At 18.3% G+C, this 25,286-nt stretch overlaps 8 protein-coding genes across 8 annotated transcripts; 5 read left to right on the top strand and 3 right to left on the bottom strand.

Annotated features, from left to right (window-relative positions):
* Window positions 1–1,764: 1,764 nt before the first annotated feature.
* Window positions 1,765–2,437, top strand: PADL01_1313700 (ubiquitin-like protein, putative; the record flags this gene model as incomplete). The annotated part of the gene is made up of 2 exons (XM_028683672.1): window positions 1,765–2,079; window positions 2,219–2,437. The coding sequence occupies 2 exons, from the start codon at window positions 1,765–1,767 to the stop codon at window positions 2,435–2,437; spliced, it is 534 nt and encodes a 177-aa protein (XP_028539826.1).
* A 1,018-nt stretch (window positions 2,438–3,455) lies between these two features.
* PADL01_1313600 (conserved Plasmodium protein, unknown function) lies at window positions 3,456–5,669 on the top strand (the record flags this gene model as incomplete). The annotated part of the gene is made up of 4 exons (XM_028683671.1): window positions 3,456–3,579; window positions 3,751–3,812; window positions 3,969–4,001; window positions 4,194–5,669. The coding sequence occupies 4 exons, from the start codon at window positions 3,456–3,458 to the stop codon at window positions 5,667–5,669; spliced, it is 1,695 nt and encodes a 564-aa protein (XP_028539825.1).
* A 493-nt stretch (window positions 5,670–6,162) lies between these two features.
* On the bottom strand, window positions 6,163–7,389 carry PADL01_1313500 (lipoate-protein ligase 1; the record flags this gene model as incomplete). The annotated part of the gene is made up of 1 exon (XM_028683668.1): window positions 6,163–7,389. The coding sequence occupies one exon, from the start codon at window positions 7,387–7,389 to the stop codon at window positions 6,163–6,165; it is 1,227 nt and encodes a 408-aa protein (XP_028539824.1).
* A 1,017-nt stretch (window positions 7,390–8,406) lies between these two features.
* On the top strand, window positions 8,407–9,468 carry PADL01_1313400 (cop-coated vesicle membrane protein p24 precursor, putative; the record flags this gene model as incomplete). The annotated part of the gene is made up of 4 exons (XM_028683667.1): window positions 8,407–8,552; window positions 8,665–8,782; window positions 8,989–9,159; window positions 9,283–9,468. The coding sequence occupies 4 exons, from the start codon at window positions 8,407–8,409 to the stop codon at window positions 9,466–9,468; spliced, it is 621 nt and encodes a 206-aa protein (XP_028539823.1).
* A 772-nt stretch (window positions 9,469–10,240) lies between these two features.
* On the top strand, window positions 10,241–10,782 carry PADL01_1313300 (conserved Plasmodium protein, unknown function; the record flags this gene model as incomplete). Its single annotated transcript, XM_028683666.1, has 2 exons — window positions 10,241–10,397; window positions 10,571–10,782. 2 exons carry the CDS (start codon window positions 10,241–10,243, stop codon window positions 10,780–10,782), a joined length of 369 nt encoding a protein of 122 aa, XP_028539822.1.
* Window positions 10,783–11,630: 848 nt separating this feature from the next.
* On the top strand, window positions 11,631–13,022 carry PADL01_1313200 (conserved Plasmodium protein, unknown function; the record flags this gene model as incomplete). Its single annotated transcript, XM_028683665.1, has 1 exon — window positions 11,631–13,022. The coding sequence occupies one exon, from the start codon at window positions 11,631–11,633 to the stop codon at window positions 13,020–13,022; it is 1,392 nt and encodes a 463-aa protein (XP_028539821.1).
* Window positions 13,023–13,215: 193 nt separating this feature from the next.
* PADL01_1313100 (telomerase reverse transcriptase) lies at window positions 13,216–20,652 on the bottom strand (the record flags this gene model as incomplete). Its single annotated transcript, XM_028683664.1, has 1 exon — window positions 13,216–20,652. One exon carries the CDS (start codon window positions 20,650–20,652, stop codon window positions 13,216–13,218), a length of 7,437 nt encoding a protein of 2,478 aa, XP_028539820.1.
* Window positions 20,653–21,836: 1,184 nt separating this feature from the next.
* Window positions 21,837–24,062, bottom strand: PADL01_1313000 (conserved Plasmodium protein, unknown function; the record flags this gene model as incomplete). Its single annotated transcript, XM_028683663.1, has 1 exon — window positions 21,837–24,062. The coding sequence occupies one exon, from the start codon at window positions 24,060–24,062 to the stop codon at window positions 21,837–21,839; it is 2,226 nt and encodes a 741-aa protein (XP_028539819.1).
* Window positions 24,063–25,286: the final 1,224 nt, after the last annotated feature.

Here is a 25,286-nt window from a genome sequence, read left to right as displayed (position 1 = left end):
TTAAATGTTATTCAACATATTATTGTCATTAAATTTTTTTTTCAGGGCATGACAAAAAATGTTTTTAATTAATAAAAAATCTATAATAATAATATATAATTATATCTAATTTTGTAAAGCTTCAAATATGAAAAAATATATATATATATATATATATATATTATAATTTTTTGTTAATTATATATTTTGTCATAAAAAATTATGGAAATAATACAAATGAAAATGTTCATTTATGTATTCATTATAATATATAATTATTTTTTTTATTATAAGAAATAATTATTTATTTGTGTTATTTATACATGCACAGAATATGTATTTATTTAAATGTTTTTATAATTCTTACGTTCTCTATATATTATTTATGTATTTTAATTATTATTCTGATTCATAAAAAGAGAAAAAAAAAAAAAAGTAAAAGAAGAAACAAATTTTTTTTATAACATATTAGATGTAATTTTCATTTTATAGTATTAATTTAATTTTAAGGTTTAGAAAATATTATATATTATTATTTTATTTTTTTTATATCATTAAAATGTAGTGATGTTAAAAGTATTACATCATATATTATATGTAAAGGAATGAAATAAAAAATATTATATCAATCCAAAAGAAAAAACAATAATACATTTTGCTGGTAATAAAAATGTTATAGTATTTTAATACATCCTAAAAACATTTTTGAATTTATATTTTTCAGGGTTTAATAAGACATATACCTAATATGAAAAAAGATGTTTAAAAAGAACACTTTTTTTTTTTTTTTTTTTTTTTTTATTATTAGCACATAAGAAAATATTTTTATGATAAAAGTAATATTTATTAATTTGTTCTTGATGTTATTTTATAAATATTCTTTTTTTCTTTTTTTTTATTTTGAGATAAAAGTATTATAAAAAATAAAAAATTATATGTATATTATAAATATATATATATATATAATTTTTATAAGTGTATGAAATAAATTTTATTTGTCATTAATGTGTAAAATATCGTTAATTCTTATAAAAAAAAATTCATACAATTTTTCTGAATAAAAATAAAGAAACGTTTCAAAATTATTGGGTCCTCAATTTATGTAATATAATTGTATCTTAGAATAATCGTAGTTCATATTTTTGGTTAAAAATATTATTATAAATATTTTAATTAGAAAATAATATATATATTAGGCTATAACATTTACATATATATATTTTTTGTTTAAGAAATACAAATAATATTTGTTATTATGATGATAATTATATTTTTTAAAAGGTCTTTTAATAATTAAGAAATAAGTATAAATTTTTTATTATATCAATAGATGATGTGTAAAATATAATTATATACAATTAAATAATTAAAATAATAAATATAATGCGAATTTCCTCTTCACTATTTCTACAATTAGTATTTTCTTTTCTTTTTTTTTTTAATATATGGAATATATTTTTATATATTATTATTCAATATCTCAAATTTTTTATTGTTATAAGGATTTCCAAAAAAGACATTATCTATATAGAGAATAATATATATATATGTGTAATTAAAATTTAAACATATATATGTAACTGCATAATAGGTAAATGCTATTTTTAGTTTATTACTATTTAAGGTAATAATTACTTCTACGTTATATTTCATGTTTCTTTAAAAGATCTAATATATAAATAAAGTAAAAAAAAGAAATACATGTAAATACTTTCATTACCATATTGTATATACACACATCTTTATTTCAACACAAATTATAAATTCCTCATATATATATTGAAAATGGATGAGTTAACATATATGTATAAATTTAAAAAGAAGAATGAACAAAAAGTAATTTATGTTAATAGTATTGGAAATTTTTTAAAAGAAATAGAATATCATGATGATAATAAAATTTATGAAGTATTAAAAAAGAATAATTTATTGAATGAAGATAATAAATATTTATATCAAGGGAAAAATGGACTTTTAAATTTAGATAAAACCTTTTCATATTATGAAATAAAAACAGGTGATACTATTTATATTTTGCCTGAACCGGATCCTTTGCCTTACTTGATTTATCTGTTTCATCAAGAATCGGGAAAAGTATATGTAAGGAAAAATAAAAAAATTAAACAAAATGATGTTATATATATATATATGTATTTATTTATATGTATTTATTTATATGTATTTATTTATATGTATATATTTGATTATACGCTCTTTTTTGATACATTTCTATCCTTAGAGCATTGAATTAAATCATATGGATTCGATAGATATGTTACACAAACAAGTGGAGAGAGTCTTAAAAATTGAAGAAGAAAATCAAATATTAATATACAATGGAAAATGCTTACACAAAAAAAAAACATTGAAGGAAGAAATGCTAACAAGAGAAAGTTTAGTTACCATATTAGATAAAAGGGACATACCTGATATACAAAATGGAAATGAAGAGTTATAGTGAATTATAATATACTAATTATTCATATAAATAATAATAATAAGAGAACAATGGTATATATATATATATATATATATATATATTTATTTATTTATTTATCTTAATAACACCCTTGTTTAATAGATTAGGAATATATTTTTTTTCTTCACACACATGAACTATATATAAGTATTTATTATTTTACTCCCATTATATATTTTTAAAATACATACTATAATTAATTTATCTATTTGATTTTCCCAAGCCATATGGCACTTAAATAGTATAATTAAAAATGTGTATTCATATTGTATATGTATGTTCTTATTTCTCTGTTTGTTTTCTTTTATTATATATAGTTAATTTAAAATACATCCATGTTAATGACAAATATATCTATAACTCAAATATTTAAAATAAATTATTATATATTTGTACACATAATAAGATAAAAGATAGGATTTTGAAATATAATAAAATTAATAATATTATATAGGTAAAGAAAATCTTTATAAATATAATAAAAAAAAAAAAATATATATATATTATATTTACACGTATGGATATTTAGTTTCCTAATTAGCAGTTTTTTGTGATTTTTTTTTTTTTTTTTTTTTTTCTTTTACCATTGAACATTATTATTTTGTAAACCTTATATTCTATTATTATTTTTATATTTATATCGACATTTAAGGAAATATAATATTAAGTAGAAATTAATCCATAAAAAAAAAAAAAAAAAAAATAGTTCATGTGAATTTTAGAGAGTTAAATATTTTATAATACATTAAAATAATTTTGATTGAGAACAAATATTTATATTATTATTTGTCATTAATGTATAAAAAATTATAAATATCCATAAAGATATTTTATTGAAAAAAAATAAAATATAATTATATTTGATAATTTACAAATGCAATAATTCATATATTGAAAGCATTAAAGAAGAAAAATAAAAGAAAAAAAACGTTATTTTTATATGACAAATTTCAAATGATAATATAATTTATATAAAAATATCATATGTTTTATAACAATGAAAGAATATTTATCAGAACAGGAACGACTAAAATTAAAAATAAGAAATAATTATTTTGAGAAAAATGCTATAAGATCAAAAATAGTAAATTATTTGAATAGATTAACTGACCTCTCTATAGGTAATATAAAAAAATATCCAATTGTATGTTCAAATTTACATTTGTTTTGTTGTGTCATTTGTTTGTTCATTTTCCTTTTTTTTTACTTGAAAATTTATATATATGTGTATATTTGTGCATTTACAAATTAATAATGAATATTTATTTAATATATATATATATTATTTTTAGATCATAAGGAAGAAGATATTAAAAAACTAAAGCAAAAGCGAATATCATCCAATGAAAATTTGGTAATACATATGCTTAATTTTAAATGATATTTGGATGAATAGACAAATTATCAACATATGAATAGTACATATTTATATAATTGCTTATATATATATATATATATATATATATATATATATATATATTTATTTATTTATATATGTTTATTTTTTTAGGATAAATTACCTGAATTTAAAATAGAAAAACGGGTAAAATTATATATATTATAATTTATATATTAATAAGGATTATATACTTTTATTTTTGTGTGTAAAATATTTGTTCACATCATATATATGTATATATTAATTACAGCTAGTGGTTTTTAATTTTAACTCAAATATATATATATATATATTTATTTATTTAAATTTTTTTTTTTTTTTTTTTCTTTTGTCTAGCCGAAATTAGAAGAAGACGAAACAACTGTAAATAGGAATAAGCGACTGTTACAAATTGGTTTATTCGATCATTTGAGAAAAGCCAAAGATGCTTTAGAACAAGAAAAAACGGATGAAAAAGTTATAATGCATAATCTTCAAAACAAGAGAGTGGAAGAAAAGATACATGAAGTGAAAAGAAGCTTTGAAAAAATTGAACTGGACGATATTGAAATAAAAATAATCGCATATGTTAAGGATATAAAAATGATAGAAGAATGTATAAAGCAAGATGAAGATAAATTAATGAAATTAAATTTAATAAGTCATTATGAAAAGATGAAAAATTTTATTAGTACTAATACTTACCCAACTATTTTTTGGTGTCCTTTAAAATTTAATGATAAGACAAGAATTCTTCAAAAAAATACAGAAGAATTTATTAATAAAAAAATTGATGCTATCAAATCAACAAATTATCAAGTAGAATTTAAAGATGAAAATTGGTTGGAAGAATTTGACAAATTAAAAAGAATAATCAAAAATAAAAATAAAGAATATTTTAAAAATAAATCAGATGATGATCAAAATAATATTTATGAAAATGAGCCCGTGGATAAATCAGGAAGCCATCATGATCATGATTTAGAAGAGAAAAAATGCATATCACTACATAGTCAAAAAAGTGATAAAAGAAGCATGTCAGTGTATAGTTCAAAAAGTGATGAATTAAATAAGGATGATAAAATAAATAATTCTCCTAACAGTGAAAACGAGAAAGTATTGGAAGATAAAACTTATAGTTGTGATGAAAAATATAAGAATGAAAGTGATTATAAAAATGATGATAATAAATTAATGGTTTGTAAAAATGAAGAAAATGTTTTAGAAAATGATACAAATGAGAACAATTCTGTGGATGATACTTTAAAAGAAAAACATGATATTAAAAAAGGTTCAAGGGAAAGAAAAGAAAGAAATTCAAAAAGCCCCGAAAGAATAAAGACGGAAAATTCAGATGATAGTATAAAATATGTTGGAGATGAAAATGAAAAAGTAGTTTTAAAAAATAATACCGTTCAAGAGGAGGAGGAAAAATTTATGGATAAGGTTTTTGAAGGTGAAGAAAATACAGGAAAATCACATGAAGATGAAGAAAATACAGGGAAATCATATGAAGGTAATGAAAATACAGGAAAATCTTATGAAGGTGAAGAAAATACAGGGAAATCATATGAAGGTAATGAAAATACAGGAAAATCGAATGAAGGTGAAGAAAATACTGGGAAATCATATGAAGGCGATGAAAATACAGGAAAATCACATGAAGGTGAAGAAAATACAGGAAAATCATATGAAGGGGAAGAAAATACAGGAAAATCATATGAAGGGGAAGAAAATACAGGAAAATCATATGAAGTAAATGAGGAACAGAAAGGTAAAGCAAAAAGAGGCAGACCTAAAGGAAAATCTAAACGAAAAGGGAAAATTAAATAAATGAGTATTTTAAATTCTTAATTAGATTTTTTTTTGTTTTATCTTATTATTTGTTTTTAAAATTGTTACATGAAAATGTATATGAAAGAGGATTTACATATATATATATATATATATATATATATATATATATATATATATGTCTATATATTCTTGTCTATGATTTTGTATTTATATTAAATTTTTTTTTTTTTTTTTTGTTATATTCGTGAATTTCTATATAAACCTAAAAATTCAAACCAATTAAAAATATGTTATATTCAAATTCAAAGTTGTAATTTAATTAGGAAAAAGGAAAAGGTATACCTTTTACAACAATTTAAAAAATTTATACATATATATATATATATATATATATATATTAAACATATATATAACAATTAAACCAAACACAATAATAGTATTAAAAAGACAAAGTAGATATTATGAATGAAAAATATAATAAATATATATATTTTTTTATTTATTTATAATTAAAATATTGAATAATTTTCTAAAGTTCTTGTAATATCCATGAACTAACTTCATTTAAATAATTTTTATTTTCAACATTTAATTTTTTTAAAAAAATATTTATATCTTCTTTTGAATATTTAATATCATTGTTAAAAATTGATTTGAGATGATCAATAAGATTAATATCTAAACAATCTGAGAAAATATTTCCATCTTTTATAAAACCATTAGATACATTAAAAAATAATTCTAATTTTCCAAAAGTGAATTGTTTACAAAGATGATTTTGAAATTTGGGAGTTTTTCCATAACACCAATCCCAATCTTTTAATAAATTATAATATTTAAGGAATTCAGGATTTTTAGTAATATTATTATTTTGATCAATATAATGAACAGTAATATCATTAGGTATTATATTGGTGTTATGTATTAAATTGTTTTCATTTGTATTGTTTATATTAATTTGTTTTTTCTTCTGAAAATTAGAATTATTTATATTATTTTCTAAATTTTTTACATTATTTATATTTTGTTTATAATTTTGTTCATAAAATTTTATGAATTCTTTAATTAAAGCTATGCATAAATTTTCACAAGTAATATTTTTATTTATTTCACTTAAATTAATTGTTCTTGCATTAACACTAGAAACACCATGTTTTATATATTTTATTTTGTCTGGTGTTAAATATTTATTTAATATATTTTTTTCCAAATTAATTAATATAGTACCATGATGTAAGAATACATCTCTAATTTTTTTAAAAGCAGAACCTGAACATTTTTGATCATTTACTGTAATATCGTTTCTTCCCTGTGTCTTAGCTTCAATATTAAAATGATTTTTTAAGGTATTTAAAATGATAGAGAAATTAGATGAAGTATTAACATTACTGTTTAAAAATGTAAAACATACATTACCTAAATCATGATAAACGGCACCTCCACCAGTAAATCGACGAGCTACTAGAACTCCATCTTCTTTTATATTTTTTAAATCACATTCACTCCATATATTTTGATTTTTTCCTATAATTATAGATCTGTTATTTCTCCATAGAAATAAAATTGGTTCATTAAATTTCTCAATAGTGTTTATATTTAAATATTTTAGTAAATCATTATAATTGTTTAAAAGAAAATTTTCTAAGGATAAATTAAAATGAATATTCTGATTATTAGATACTAATACCAAAGGCCCATTTGTCCTTTTTTCAGTTGAATAATAGCATCTTCTTACCAACCTAAAAATTCGTTTCATTATTTATGAATTTATAAATTATATTTTTTTACATGAACACTAAATTAATCTATACATATAAATATACATTTTTACCAATATATCTTTGTATACTTTTAAAATATAACCGTAACATAATCATTTTATATATATTGTTATTAATGAGCATATGAAATATTAAATATGAATGTAGGAGTATATATATATTTTACCCTTAAAAAAAAAAAAAAAACAATATTTGTAAATAATACAAAATGGGCCATGAAAAGGAAAATATTATATTTATGTAATAAAAATAAGAAAAAAGATAAATTACATATATATTTATATGTATATATAACAAAATGAATGATTATATATATATTAAATTTTTTTATTCATTTAGTGTGCTATACTAGAAAATGGTATATATGTAAATAAAATGATATATATATTATATATATATATAATACATATAATATATTAAAAGTATATAAAAATATTTTATATTATTGTATATATTTATTCATATAATTTATATAAAAATATAATACGAATCTATTTTTTTTTTTTTTTTTTTTTTTTTTTTTAATCATTTTTTAACATATAATATAATTTGTTATAAAAATAAGAAGATATATATACATTATTATAATTCATACGGATGTTATTATATGATAAAACTTTAGATATTTTATTATTATAAATTAAGGGTTCACAAGTTTATGAATCACAAGGTGAAGAACGTGTTAAAATATTTTTATCAATTTACTGTTTTCATTTGAAAGTGGTACAAGTTCAAGAAAAGGATTAGTTCTTTGATCGTTGTTAATTTTTTTTGTTTTTTTTTTTTTTGAAATTGTTATTACATATGATACGATTAAATATATATGACAACTTAAAATAAAAGAAGAGAAATATTTACATAATATATATATATATATATATATATATATATATATTTATGTATTTTTACATGGAATAATGATTTTTGTGAATAATAGTATACAAAAGTATTACAAAGTTTTGTAATATATATATATTTGTATTAACTTTAAAATGATTTATTTTAAAAACATTATTTTGCTATCCTTTTTATTACTATTTTTCCTATTTGGAATAATACAATGTACACATTTTACTATAGGACCATATGAAAAAGATTGTATTCAAGTAAAGGCAGAAAAGAATAACATGATTGTCGGGTAATATTAGAAAGAATATAAATAGGATTTGTATATATGTTTACATTGATATACATGATATATATATATATATATATATATATATAATATCTTCCTAATTTGTCCTTTTTAGCTCTTATGAGTTTATGGATAGAAAAGCATCATGTATTATATCTATTTTTAATCGAAGTGACAAAAAAAAAGAACCTGTTTTTAAATCAACAAAAATACAAGACAAATTTGATATTCAGGTACAAAAATAAAATAAAAAAATATATAAATAAATTAATAAGGAACAGCTAGCCAAAAAAAAAAAAAAAAAAAAAAAAAAAAAAAAAAAAAGAGTAATTTATTATATGTATAAAATTTTGGAAAAATTAAACCTATATATGTATTTACCATGAATGAAAAATATATGTATATATACATTTATAAATTTATTTTTTCTTTTAAATAGGTTCCAGCAGCAGCTGTTTATTCCTTCTGTTACGATAATAGAAAAAATTCTGATGTGACAATTATGTTTACACTAAGAGTAAAAGAAAGTCATAACATGAATGACGCAGAATTAAGTACTATAGACGATGTGAAACAGATAAATGAGAAAACATCTGAATTATTTGATCAAGTAAGAACATATATAATGTTGTGTATATATAGAACTATATGAAATTTACTCTTAAGATGAATATGTATCTATATATATATGTATATATTTATTGTGCATTATTTTTTTATGTCTGTTTTACAGTTCTTGGAAGTGTTTGATGAACAAGAAAGAATGATGGAGAAGTCCGATTTATATAAACAATTTAATGAAAAAATGAATTCCAAATTAATTTTGTGGTTAGAAATACAAATCATTTTATTGGTTATTCTAACACTAGTTCACATATATTATATAAAATCCTTTTTTGAAATAAAAACCATAGTTTAAAAGTTATGTAATATAATTTTATTAAACATAAAAGTTATAAAATATATTAACAATATTTATATATATGATATGTATATATATATATTTTTTTATTATTTTTTATTATTTTGAATTTTTTTTCTTTTTATCATAATATATAAGATTGATAAAAAGTAAAAAAGAAAGAAAAAAAAAAAAAAAGAAACATTGTTTTTGTCTCTCTTACATTTTTATTTTTTCATATTTTTGTTGATAAAAATAAAACTTTTTTCACGTATTTTTTAAAAACATATTTTTTACTTTTTATTATAAACTATATAAAAGAAAAAATAAAAACACATATAAAAATATCCTTAAAGTATCTTCTTATGTGATGTATCGATATATGCATATATAAAATATATATATATATATTTATATTTACAGTTCTATGTGTAACATATATAAATAAGAATGTTATAATTTTATGATACATATATTGTGTATAATAATTTTTCTTTTTTGTTTTTATTTTATTTATATATATATATATATATATATTAGTAGCAAAAATTATATTTTTTTTTTTCTATATTATTTATATAATTTCAGTGGAAATATAATAATTCACATGGATATTTTTTTGAATTAAAATAAAATATTATAATTAAAATAATATCTATAAGATATATATATATTTTTTATTATTTTGTATTCTTGTATCGTATTGACAGTAAATTAGTTATATATATATATATATATATATTGTTTATTATTATATAAAAGCATTTATACATACATATCTATAGAAAACATGGTACCAACTATTACAAGAAAGATATTTGTTAAGAACAAATTAAGTGATAATGTAACAATTAAGATAAAATTTATGTGTAATAAAAATTTTGGAGGTGTAAAATTCTTGGATAATAACAGGAAGACAGACGAAAGTATATATTTTAAAAAAGAAGGTAAGAATAAAAAAAAATAAAATAAAATAAAATAAAAATAAAAAAATAAAAAAATAATAAAATAAATAAATAAATAAAACAAATATGACTTAATAAAAACAATTTTAATTATATATTCTTATAGAATTCTGAGGAGTTTATGTATAATTTATATATATTTTTATTTTTTATAGATGAAGCTTTATTAAGAAATTTATTAAAAAATAATCCAGACATTAACCCTGAATATAATATGACAGATATTGAAGGAGGAATGGAAAATTTATCAATTGATCTATCGCTTGTTTTTTCAAAACATGGAGTAAAAGATTTAGATAATAATTTTGTAAAAGATATAATAAAAGTGTTTGAATTAAATGGATATAGGAAAATGTTAGATAATTAAAAGTAATATAAATATATAAGGGTAAAGAATTTTATATATGTATAATATAGATATATTTATATTATGGTAAACGTCCCAAAATATTATAGTATAAATATATTACTAATGTATAATGTAATCTGTGATACTATATAATAACCCTTTTTTGTATAACTGAACATTTTATTTTATTTTTTTTTTTTTATCATATGTTATTTTAATACACTAATTTTATTTGAATATAATATGTATTCCCATTTTAGTAGTACATATATATATATATATATATATATATATATATATAATATATTTACATATGCTTTTCGGAATAAAACATCTAAAAAGATACCATCTTTATATATCATGCACATAATAAATTAAGCACTACACATATATAAATTGTATATTTCTTTTGGATTAATATCAAAAGAAAAATAAATATAAAAAAAAAAAAATAAAATAAAAAAAAAAATAAATAAATAAATAAACCAATAAACGTATTAAAAATATATTACAAATATATAATATATATATATATATAATATGAATTTTTTTTTTTTTTTTTTTTTAATTTTTATTTTTAACCTTATTTTGGAGGTTACAAAAAAACAAATAATAAGTAATATATGCTAAAATATAATATATAAGTAAAATATTTTAATTTTATTTATTACTAGTAGATAAAATGTACCTACATAATAATGTCCTGTCATGTTAGATCAAAATAATATATATTAATGTGTTAATAATAATATATAAATATATTTTATATATATTTTTCTATAATTAGCCCCATGTAATATTGACTTATACATATATATGTATATAATGATTTATTTATTTTTATATTATTATGGGCATATATAAAAATGTTAAGATTTTTTTTTATGGGGAAACGTTATTTTGGTAGTTCCTATTTAACGAAGAGGTTAAAAACAATAAACGAAAGAGCATTAAAATATCATATAGATTATACGAAATCTCTAGATATATTAGAAGGGAAGAACAGAAGTGTAATGAAAGAAATATTTCCTAACATGAAAAGTGAGATAAATGATATGTTTTTTTTAAATAATAAGGATAATGGTGAGAAAGGATTATTAGAAGAAGATATGGAAATATTAGATATAAATAAAATTAAGGATAAATATGAATATGAAATGAAAAATATGACTTTAGAAGAATTTGGTAATATTAAAATAATACATAATGATATTATAGATGAAGAAGCAGATTGTATGTTAATACCAATGGTTTCTAATTTTATACCTATGAGCGGTTTTGGTTCATTTATATTAAATAAAGGGGGTCCAGAATTAGTTAAAGAGATAATAATGTCAATTAAAAATTTAATAAAAAGAAGAATTGATATATTGAATGAGCATAAGGATGAATATGTACAATCATCTTTAGAAATAAATGGAGAACAAAAATTTAAAGAATTATATGAAGGATCAAAAACATTACAAATTGGTGATATTATATTAAGTAAGCCACATAATGTTAGTAAAAAAGTGAAATTATTAGCATTTTTAATAATGCCATATGTATGGCAAGGTAATACATATATTTCATCAAATAAGTTAAGATATTGTTTTTCTAATGCTTTAAAACAATTAAATGAATTATGTATATCTTCTATTATATTACCTGATATCTCAGCAGGTATATATGGATATAATCCAAATCAATCTAGTAATATATTACTTGAAGAATGCGTTGAAACGTTATTACAATTAAAAAGTACAATTCCATTATATAATATAAATTCTATATCCTTTGTTGATAAGGATTATAATACTTGTAAAATATATAGTGAGGCTCTTGAAGAAGTTTCAAGAAATTATTTACCACATAAAAAGGTAATGCCTGCACCAAAATATTGGAATATGGTTAATAGGAGATTATTAGAAATACCATCTAATGTTATTTATTTTTGTAGAAGGCATAATAAAATTTCATTTAAAAAATATCATGGAATTATAAGAAGAAAATATAAAAATTATTATAGTAATATTAGACCATTCAAATGGAGAGCTTCAAGAGTTCTTGAACCATATCCATTTCTGCTTTATAAAAAATCAGGAGAACCAAGTTCTTATCAGTATGGTTTCAAGACAAATTATTACAAGGATATATCACATACACTTTATAATATTAATAAGAAAGGGCTGGTAAATATTAGAGTAGGTTCACGTGGAAAGTTGCAGGCTCTGAAAAAAATATCCAATTTATGTTTGGACACCAAGCCAAGATTATAAAAAAAAATAAAAAAAAACATACGTTACGTTAAAATCAGTACATATATAAAAACAAATAGAAATGTTAAATAATAATAAAATGTATAAAATTAATATTAAGTAAAATATGAACAAAATTAATAATTATATCACTTTATAAGTTCGACATATTAATATAAACAACATTTATATACTTATAATATATATATATATTTTAATTTTTTATTTTGAACATGTAAGGCCATGAATTATACAACTCCTTCTTGATAAAATTAAACAGATAAAAAAATTCTCGCAATAAATTTTTGTTATATCCAATTTTGTATTTGTGAATTAATCTTTTTTTGATTTTTTTAAAATGTTGGAGACACGGATAAAAGGAATCCTGCTGATTAAAAATTCTGGCATAACGGAATGCTTCGATTGCAGTTTGAATTAAAAACAATTTGACAAATTTGAGTTTCTTATTTTTTATTAACACTTTTTTCATATACGATATTAGAAATAATATAAATTTGGTGTTATATGTAGAATTTGTAAAGGCATTAAACATTTTTTTGAGTGTTTTAATACAACATATGAATTTTAATATAGATGATTTTAATAAGATAAAATTATTTTTATAACAGAAATATACATTTTGCTTATTTTTATATAAGGATTGACATTTTTTTTGTTTCGATATAATATTTCGTACAATTCTATTTTCAACTAGATATTTCATAAAATATGTTTTATTATTTTTATCTATTATAACATTATGTAAATGTAAATGATTTCTAATAGTAGCATCAGATTTATTTTTCCATGGATATGAAGTACTTTGTATAGAATTATTTATAAAATCAAATGTGTATGAATTATTTAACCATTCTATAGAACTAACAGGGGCAATGTTTATAGAATGATTTTTACGTTTTTTTAATTTATTCAATCTTCTAATATTTTTATTAATTTTATTAATTTTTAATTCAATAGAGGTATTTTGAAATTTTTCATATTTTTCAAATTTATTCATATACTTGAACTTTTTTACATGTTTTATATGTTTTTTCTTACATTTTAAGGTTTTTATAACTTTATCAATTTGTAAACATGTTAGAGTATTTATTTTTTTATTTTTTTTTGTTAAATTTCCATTGGAACATAACTTTTTGTTAATTTGTAAAATATTATTTTCGTTTTTATCATTTTGAATATATATATTGTTACTATTAAAGCATTGAAAACTTTGGTTTTGTTCTTGTTTTAAAATACTAACATTATTATTAAGACTATTTTGAGTCATATTCGCATTATTGTATAATTTATTACTACTATATGAATTATTATCACTGTTTTGATTATATTCTATATCGTCATTTACAACACTATTCGGGATATCTGTATATATTGAACTGTAACTTTTATTACTTCCTTTATTAGGTAAGGCTTCAAAATTCATAATAGAATTAGAAGACATGGTTGAATCATTTTTTTGTATTATTGTGTTTATGACATTTATATATTTATTTATTTTATCTTTTTGAACAGATCTGTTTTTTTTTTTTTGGTTAGTATTGACTAACTCATTATGTTTACATTTGATCCTTCTATTTTGTATGTTTATATTTTTTTTTATTTTATGTTTATTTTTTAGTTGGCATTTATTTCGAAAATTATATATTAGTAAATCATTTTTATATATAAGTGGTATTTTGAAGATTTTGGTTTTGGATGAATTAATATTACTTCCCCATATTTTTTTTTTTAAGAGCAAGTTTTTAAAAATTTTAATATTTTTTTTATTAAGAGTTATAAATAAAAAGTCATCAATAAATCGGAGCATGATAGAATCTAAATTGAAATAATTACATTTTCCATTTTCTGAGAAATATTTATTATTGTTTTGTTTTTCTGAATATAATAAATTTTGAAACTCTTCATTTTTATCTAAATATGCATAATATAAGGAGCACAATATATTAGATAAGCTAAAACCTTGTGGTAAGCCATATATATTACTAATAATTTTTTTATCCAAAAAATTTAGGAATTTATTTTTAAAGTAAGTATGGTTTTTACTATTATCTGTGTCGATAGTTTTATGGTATTTTATTATGTCATTATTTACATTTCTCGTAACACATTTATTATTATTATTATTATTATTATTGTTATTGTTATTGTTATTATTATTACATTTTATGTCATTTATATAATACCCATTCATATTAGTATTACCTTTATGTAATAGTACATCATTCTTATTATTCATACCCACATTGATATTATTCCATTTATTATTATTACTACTATCGCTAATTATTGTGCTGTCGCACGATTTATTATATATTGGTCCAATATAAATATCATTCTTCTCTTCATTTTGTGTATTTCCTTTTTCTTGCGTATCTTGCTCAAGATTCATACATATCATATTGTTTTTATTATTTACATTTACGGATGAATTTTTTAAACTTGTTAGTATTTCCTCATGATTTATTTTTTTCATGCTGTTTAAATACCAGTTTTTAATATTTTCAACTTTTTTCTTATCACGAACACTCAAATAAACACCCTTCATTTGATTTTCTTGAAATATTTGAAAATAGAAAATATTTTTCCTATTAAGTTTAAATTCTTTTATACTAAAATATATATTGAGGTAGTAATATCTAATAACAGTAATAATAGTCATGAAAATATCCCTTTTGTCAACTTGAAGACTTTTATACGAATCGGCAAAAATATATAAATCCGATTTTGATCTTGTTTTAAACATTTGATTTAATAAAAAGTGATGATTATCATTGATATTTGATTTAATTATAAGTTCTCGTAAGTTTCTTATATAATGTAGACCAAATGATTTTACATTAACTGGATAATAGGATAAAAAGGAATTATTTAAATTCTTATTATATAATCTAAATGATCTTTTAAATAAATAAATAAATTCAAAATTAGTTATATTATCAAAGAAATTTTTTAAAATTTTGAATAAATAATTATGATTTATATGTTCATAACAATTTGAAAAATCTCCAATACATATATATGCATATATCTTTTTATTGTTTTTTAATTTATTTTTAATATATTTTTTCATTCGTTTTTTTCTATAAAACCAATTCTTTAAATAATGTAACCATATTTTTAATTTTAATTCAATTTCTCCTGTTTTTGTTAATGTATTTTTAAATAAGGAATTATTATTATGTCTCATATTACCTAAGCATTTCAGGGAAAAATTACATATATTGTTTAATGATACAGGATTAAAATTCTTCTTATTATATTTTTTTCTTTTCTTTATATTTTTATCTTTCTTTTCTCTTTCTAAATTATTCAAAATATTATGGAAATAAAATTCACTGCTTTTTTTACTTTTCAAAATTTCAAAAATTCGTTGCTTCACAATATCTGGGACATTTAAAGTAGACAAATTAATTAATGGTCTTAATCCTTTTTTTTTCGGTATCCAATTAATTCTTAACTTTTTAGATATAAAATGATTGATTGAATTTAATTTTAACATAAAATTTCTTTTCTCTATAATATTTTTTATTTTATGTATATATATTTTTTTATTTTTTTTTTTTTTTTCTAAACTGGGATTATCATTTGTGTTGTTCTCACTATGTTTAATCTTATTATTATTATTATTATTATTATTATTGTTCTTCTTTTTCTTCTTATTATTATTGTTATACTTATTGTTGATGTTGTTATTTTTATTTTTGATTAGATGTGAAAATGTCTTATCCTTATTTTTAGTAATTCCACTGTTTTTCTTTATTATAATATTTTTTATTCTATGTATTAGTTTATTAAATCGTTTACTATAATTTATCTTCCTCTTTTGAAAAAGATGGGAACTAAAATATTTCAATATGTGCTCTTTTTCTTGAGCAAAAATAAAAAAATGTTTCAAATGTTTTTCAAATTTTATGTTACTTTTTTCAACTCTTGTCATTCTAATATGAATATACATTTTTTTTAGAGCAAAATATTTTTTTCTTATTTTATAGTAAAATTTTTTTATATATGGTCTAACATTTTTTTTATTAATTTCTTTTAATTTGTATAAATTATCTATACTTTTATTAATTAAAATGTTAGTTTTTGATTTTTGTTCCATATCCTTTTTAACAAATATATTATTATGACGTGTGATGTTATATAAATTTTTTTTTTTTGTGATACAATTTTTTGAAAATTTATTATTTACACATTTATTAGTACTGAATTTTTTCATTTTATTAATAGATGTATATTTCTTTGTTTTTATTTTTTCAGCTTTTTTCTTCAGATTTAATATATTTTGTACATTATCCATTTTGGGTTCATTTCTTTTTTTTAACTTTTTATTCGTAAATATTTGATGGTAAAGACAAAAATTGGAAATTTTTGTGAAGTGATTCCAAATTTTTCTATCAAAGAAAATTGTTTTATGTATGGTTTGCTCAGATTTGGTTAGAAAAAAAAATCTTCTAATTAGTGGCATAATAAAATAATTAAAAAGGAAATATATTAATCTATTCATAAGATGTCTTTTTTGTATACATATATTAATTTTTTTAATTTTATTGAAATATTTTTTCCTTATTTTATTGAATAATGTAGGTGTTTTAAATGAATTATTAAAATTATTATTTGTTTCATTATATATTTTTATATTATCATTTATATCTGTTATGATTTCCTTATTATTTTTAATTAAAATTCTTTTGTGATAGTTATTATGATAAGGTATTTCATTTAATACGACTGTATTTTTTATATTATTACATTTGCTTATTTTTTTTTGGAATATATTTTTTACCTTAATATTTTTCATTACTTGATTCAAAGAAAAACTTTCTTTATAATTAAATAACAAAAATCTTTTTACATTTTTTAAAAATATTTTGAAATTATGTTTACTACCTAATAATTTGATAGGTATACATTTTTTGGTTATATATACGATAAAATTAATAATCTTATATGTTTTGAATGAAAATGATAAGAAATCATAATTTTTAAAAAAGGTATCATATACTTTTTGTTTAATAAATTTTCTATTCTTTCGTATATTTATAATATGATATTTTTTTATTATTTGTAATCTTATAATTTTAAATATTTTATAAATTTTATTTAATATAAATTTTCGAGGGAAAAATTTTCTATATATTTTACCAAATTTGGTATTAATTACATTATTAATAAATTCTTTAAAATAATTATATACATATTTCAAAATTTTTGTCTTTCTTAATTGTTTATATATATTTGGACATTTATAATTATTTTCAAGTTTTTGTACATGAAATAAATTATTTTCTTTCCTAGATGTAATTATATGAGATATATCATTTTTTTTAGTTGAACATTTTATTTGTTTACATATTTTCTGCTTATATTCATCTATAAAATTATTATGATAAAAATATGTTTGATCTGATTTAAATATATAATTTAATAAATCATAAATAAATAAAGGAATATTGTTATTTTCTATTTTATCAAATATTATGTGTTTATTAAATAGAAATGTTTTACATTTATTAGTTGTATTGTGTTGTAAAATGTTGTTTCTATTGATTATTATTTTATTCCATTTTTTTTTTTTTTCATTCATTTTGTTTATTTTATTATGATATCTTTTAATATTACTAACATTCTTCTTTTTTATGTCATACCCAACTGATGAGCATTTCCCCTTTCTATCATCAGAAAAGAAATCTATTTGTGGTAACAATTTTTCTTTTTTTGAGAAATTTTCTGTTATAAGTAAGGAATTGTTCTTTATCTGTGTTAATTTATCATTACATTCTGTGTAATTATTACAGTTAGGGATGTTAGAAGATGGAAATATATTAGAGGAGGACAAATCGTTCACATGTCCCAACCTATGCACACTATTATTATGTTTATTATTATTATTACTATTATTATTACTATTATTATTATTATTGTTATTGTTATTATTATTGTTGTTGTTTATTATAATATTATTTGTATATTCATTGTTCATCTTAATATTTGATGTGTATTTCTTTCTTTCCTCTTGTATTTGTTTCATATCCTTAAAAAAGTCATTTTTTAAAATTCTTCCACTGCACTGAAGAAGATACAAATAATTTCCATATGAATGATCGTTATTTGTGTACATCTTATGGTATTTTTTTTTTAATAAGTATTTATATTTTTTATTAATATTATATTTTTGAGGGATCCTTTTAGTAATAATACATTTATCACTTATATTTTCGTTTGATATATTTTTATTCCCTGTACATACGTTATCTACATATTCATATTTATTACATTTTTGATTTTTTAATTCTTTATCTGAATTTTCATCTATTTCATGTTGTCTAGTCATATTAATACATGTTTGACTTTTATTTTGTGTATCTATATATGTTGTACGTTGTTTCAGATTATCATAATTAAAAACGTTCGAACTTCTTTCATAAGAAAAGCTGTTTATACTATGATAAAATATATTTTTCCTTGTTGGATCACTTATATGGTTATGTATATCTACACATTGGTTAGTACTAATAGCCGTTTTATTATCATTTGAATAAATATCCGTGTTTACATTATTCTTATTTGTTTTATAATATAAAAGTTGATCATCCAATAATTTATTATTGATAATAAAATTCTGCGACTCCTTTTGTTTGTTGATAGTATTTTTGTCCATATTGATATGATTAATATTATATTGTTCGATTTCATTATTTTGATTTGATATATTATATATATAACTATTTATATTCTGATTTGTATTTATATTTTTTTTATTTATTTTTTTTTTTTTCACCGTTAAATTTGGTGTTGCATTATCTTTTATGCTTTTTTTTTGATATGTTAATTTAACCAGTTTTGTATTTTTATAATATAAATTTTTTTTTTTTGAAATAATATTTCTTTCCACATTTTGAGCATCTTGATAATTTAATTGTATTTCTGCAATTTTAATAAAGTAAGATGACTTTATATATGTTTTAAAATGATTATTTGTATTGACAAAAAAGAAGTCTGATATAAATATAAGTGTATTAGACAATAAATAATTTAAAAATTCGAATGACACATAATTAAATAATATATCCCATACTTTTAAACCATAAAAAGAATCACAACAATTTATATCATCATATGAAAATTTAGTAGAATTAAATAATAAAATAGAATTATTATATATCTTACTTTTTTCATCCATACCTTTGATATTTAATTTTTTCTTAATATGACTATAACATTCTTTCCAATTATTTATAGATAATTTTTTATTTTCTTTAAATATAAAATCCTCATCATTTAATTTATTATCCAACTTTTTTAAAACTAAATCTTCTAATAATAAAACATTTTCTAAAAAATATTGAAAATCATAATTCTCTTCAAAAAATGATGTATCTATTATTATTTCATTTATTAAATATAATTTATTCTTATCCTTCTTACTTATTATTTGTTCTTTTAAAATATTCGACAACACACTTTTCTGGAATTTCTCATCATGTTTAAAACAATATTCACCTAAGGTAAAAGAATCAATATCTAATTTGTTTTTTAAGTAAGATTTAAATAATTTTATTTTCTTATCAGTACAATTAAAGATATTTCTTAAATAATTCTTATCATTATTTGTAGGTTCATTATTCATATTATATTAAATTATAATGAAGCGTAGTTAATAGAAAAGAATAAATAAAAAAAAAAAAACCAAAAAAGAAAACAAATTGAATTAAATGATATTATATCAAAAGTCATATAATAGTACACACATTAATGTATAAATATTATATATTTAATATTTTCTTATTATATTTTGTATATTTTTTCAAATGAATATTTTAATTACCCAATATACTAAATCTAATAGTATAATCTTATAACACATAAATATATATATATATATATAAACCATTACCGTTAATTTGTAAGTTACCATTCAACAATAATTTTAAGTATCCTTCTCCTTTCTTTTTTTTTATTTTTTACACATATTACGAAAAAAATATAATAATAATAATATAAAAAAAAAAAAAAAAATTTCAACTTAAAGGATAAAAAAGTAAGAATAGGTATACATGAACCGTTAAGGTATAAGAAAAAATATACACCTACAAATATAAAGGAGAAAAGAAAAAAAAAAAAAAAAAAAAATATATATATAATATATGTATATATCAAGAGGAAAGTTTCAATTTGTTATATTCTTATATATTTATTTTAATTATATATTTTTACATTTATAAAGGAACACATAAATCTTTCCTAAATAACATATTAATTATATATATATTTTTTTTTTCTTAATCAGATGGAAAAAAGAATTATCTAAAGATATTTCTATTTATTATAATAATAAATACTATTACATTAATAGAATATATATGTTACCATTAGGTAATATGTATTATATATTTTTAAAGAATAAAAAAAAAAATATGAAATTATTATTTGATTTTTTTACAAAAAGAATATATATAACATAATATAAAAATAAATAAGCAGAATGTGTCGGTGTCCATCATATATTTGTTTGAGTATACATATGAAGTATATATAAATGTATGTGCTTGAGAATGTTATGAGGAATAATTAAAAATATTGATATATTAAAAATATTTTTTTTCACAACATATGAAAGAGAAAATATATATATATATATTATATATTATATTTTTTAAAATTGTTCATAAAAGAAAATATTGTTAAAAAGTATATATGGTCATATCAAAAAAAATTAAAAAAAAAAAACATATACAAACAAATAAACATATATATAAATAAATAAACACGCATTTATATATATATATATATATATATATATATATATATTATTTATCCTTTTGTGTTTGTGTTTGTGTTTGTGTTTATATTTTGCTTCATTTCTGCTATGCTTTTTTCTATGTCCGATAAAAGCATAAGAACAATATCCAGTTTGTTCATGTTAATATTATTAAATGTAATATTTAAATTTTGCTCATTCTGTAAAATATCGTTATTATCATTTATTTGGGTTATGGAATTATTATTTTTTTGATTTTCATATGATAATACAGATTTTTCTATCTTTATTTGATCACAAAAATATTTCATTTTATTTTGTATGAAACATGTAGATGTTTCATCTAATTTTATTATATATTTATAAAATTGTGTAAACCTTTTATTTAACAAAATCATTTTTATTATATTTAATGCTACTGTGATGGAATCTATATATAGAAGAACAGATTCTTCTCCTATAAGTTGATGAACTATTTTTTTTATTTGGCATCCTATTTTATGTATTTCATTTTCTTTTGAATTTTTTGATTGTATGTTGGAAGTTATATTATAAGGGATATGTTCTTTATTAATATCATTATTATTATAATCATTTGTAGAAGAATATTGTTTATTATTTATTTCCTTCTCCTTAACAAAATTGTTACCATCTTCTCCTTTTAATATTTCTTGAGTCGTAGACTCACATGTTATCATATCAATCTGTTGAACACTATCAACAACATGGATCATTTTTTTAAAAAGCTCATCCTTTACATAAGATGATATAATACTTCTTACAGTGTCGGATGACGATTCAATTATCAATCTGTTATATATAGAAAAAAAAATGTCCCATTGGAAATTCCTCATAATATTACTTATAGAATAATAAATATGTTTAGTATAAAATTTCAAGTGATTATAATTATGTATGGTTTCATATATTAATTTAAGAAAATCATAAGGTCTCCATTTAAATTTATAAATATTAGTATAATATTCTTTATTTTTTTTATAAATACATTTAGATAAAAAGCAGCACACAATAATAAAATGATATGCTTTAATAAGTAAACTATCTCTTAAACTTTCCTTTGCTTTGGAGACACATAAAATTAAATTATAACTATTTCTAATCATTAAATTAAGTAAATATAGTTCTGAGAAAACAAGAGGAAACGAATTTATATTAACTCTTTCTATCAAAATTAAATAACAAAGTATAGATATTTCCATAGTAGAATTTTCAAGAGCACATGTTTTTGTATTAGGTATAAGAATATTTACTCTTTCTATTGTTCTAGGTAGGTTTGGATTAATAATAGAAAGTCTCCATATTAATGAAGATAAACAATTTTTTATTAAGAGATGTTTTTTTGATTTATATAAATTATATGTTAAATTACTATATTCTTTTAAACATTCATTATAATTAATATGATCATAATAAATATATTTACCTAATTTTTCAACATTTCTATTAATAGGTAAATATACACTATGATAACAAATAATTCTCATAATAAATGCAACTATAGAATATAATGCAACATCTTGTTTATCATCTTCTTGTGCTTTTATAGATTCATCACATAATATATTAATGAATTTACACATAGATAATAATATATCTATATTATTTATATTATCATTATAATAAGGTTCTCCATCTGTATTATAAAATTTTTCTAAAATTAGAGGAAGAATTTGTGCAATGTATTTAGCTCTATCTATATTAATTTTATTTGCAATATTTGCAAAATATTCTAATGATAATAATTTATATTGATAATTAATTTCATGTTTATGAAATATATTAATAAATAAAACATAACCATTTTTTGGTAATATTACATTACTAATAATATACATTAATTTTAAGTAATTTACATTTCTAGTACAATTTTGTATAAGATTTATACGATAATCACCTACATCATATTTTTTTAATTTCTCATCTTTTATTTTTATACGATATTCTTCATAAAATAAACTATTTGAATAATCACTTTCATCTAACTTTTCTTCTATAATATTATTTTCTTCACTTATTATTTTATTTATATCTTGTATATATATAATTACATCCGATAAATAATGACAAATATTTTTCTCTATATCATGGTTATTAATATTATCTAAAATATAATTAATTAATGTATTAATATTCTTTATTGGATCTAAATATATATAATCCTTTAATACGTTCAAATATTTTTGATAACTGAAATGTTCATCATGTAAAGAAATTAAGGCATCCTTAATTTCACTGGGCAAGTAATCTTGTTGATCCATCATATAAAAAATAAATAATTACACAAGTATAAAAATAAAAGCACACATATATGAAATATAAATAAATAAATATATATATATAGGATACAATTATTTATGACAAAATTTCCTAATTATACGTATACATATATATATGTTAAAATTATTATGTTTGACAAATAACAAATTTTATGTTGATTTGATAACAAAAATTTCACATCATTTATAAAAAATACTACATGAATAATTAACAAAAGGGTAAACATATTATATATATATATATATATATATATATATATATATGTTTATATAATATATTAAGTCAGAATTTGTTTTATTATATTTATATAGAACAATATAAAAATATTAGGTAAATATATACATACGAATTTTTGACAGTTATTTTTTTATTACAAATAAAATATTTTATTTTAAAAGAAGAAAAAATATATATATAAATTTAATTTATTAATTGTAAAATAAAATTGAACAGTAGATTAGGAAAATAAAAATAATATATATTATATTATATAGAAGGAAATAAATAATAATAATAATAAATTGAAGATTAAAGTACTTAAAAGTATATCAGTACAACAGAAGCAAACACTACAAATGAGGAGCTTATAAAGGATTAATAAATATGTAAATTATATATTATATATATATCTATAATATATATATATATATATATATATATATATATATATATATATGTGCTCTTTATGTTCATGATTCATTTATTTATTTATTTATTTATTTTTTTTTTTTCAATATAAATAAAAAATATATAGGATTCCTATAATATATATGTAAATATATATATATAATATAATTAATATTATAAATACCTTATAGTTTGTATAAATATTTGAATATATCTATTTTTTTTCAAGCCCATATAATGTTATATAATCATGGTGTACACAAAATAAAAAATAATAATAATAATAAATAAATAAAATAAAACAAAATAAAATTAAATTAAATAAAATAAAATTAAATAAAATAAAATTAAATATTTAAAATCAACTTTTATATTAGCTATATTGTTAAAAGTTTTTCTAATCTTCTATAAAATTAAATATATTTGGAATAATAATTAAAAAAATAATATAAACTACAAAAAAAAAAAAAAAAAAATATATATACTTTAATATGAATTTGCATCCAAGTGAAATGCAATTAATATAAATATATAATACATACAAGTATATATCTTTTTTTTTTTTTTTGTTTTGTAGG

Source organism: Plasmodium sp. gorilla clade G2 (assembly GCF_900097015.1).
Source record: "Plasmodium sp. gorilla clade G2 genome assembly, chromosome: 13".
Taxonomy (NCBI): domain Eukaryota; phylum Apicomplexa; class Aconoidasida; order Haemosporida; family Plasmodiidae; genus Plasmodium; species Plasmodium adleri (nom. inval.).
This window is presented reverse-complemented; position numbering and strand designations above follow the sequence as displayed.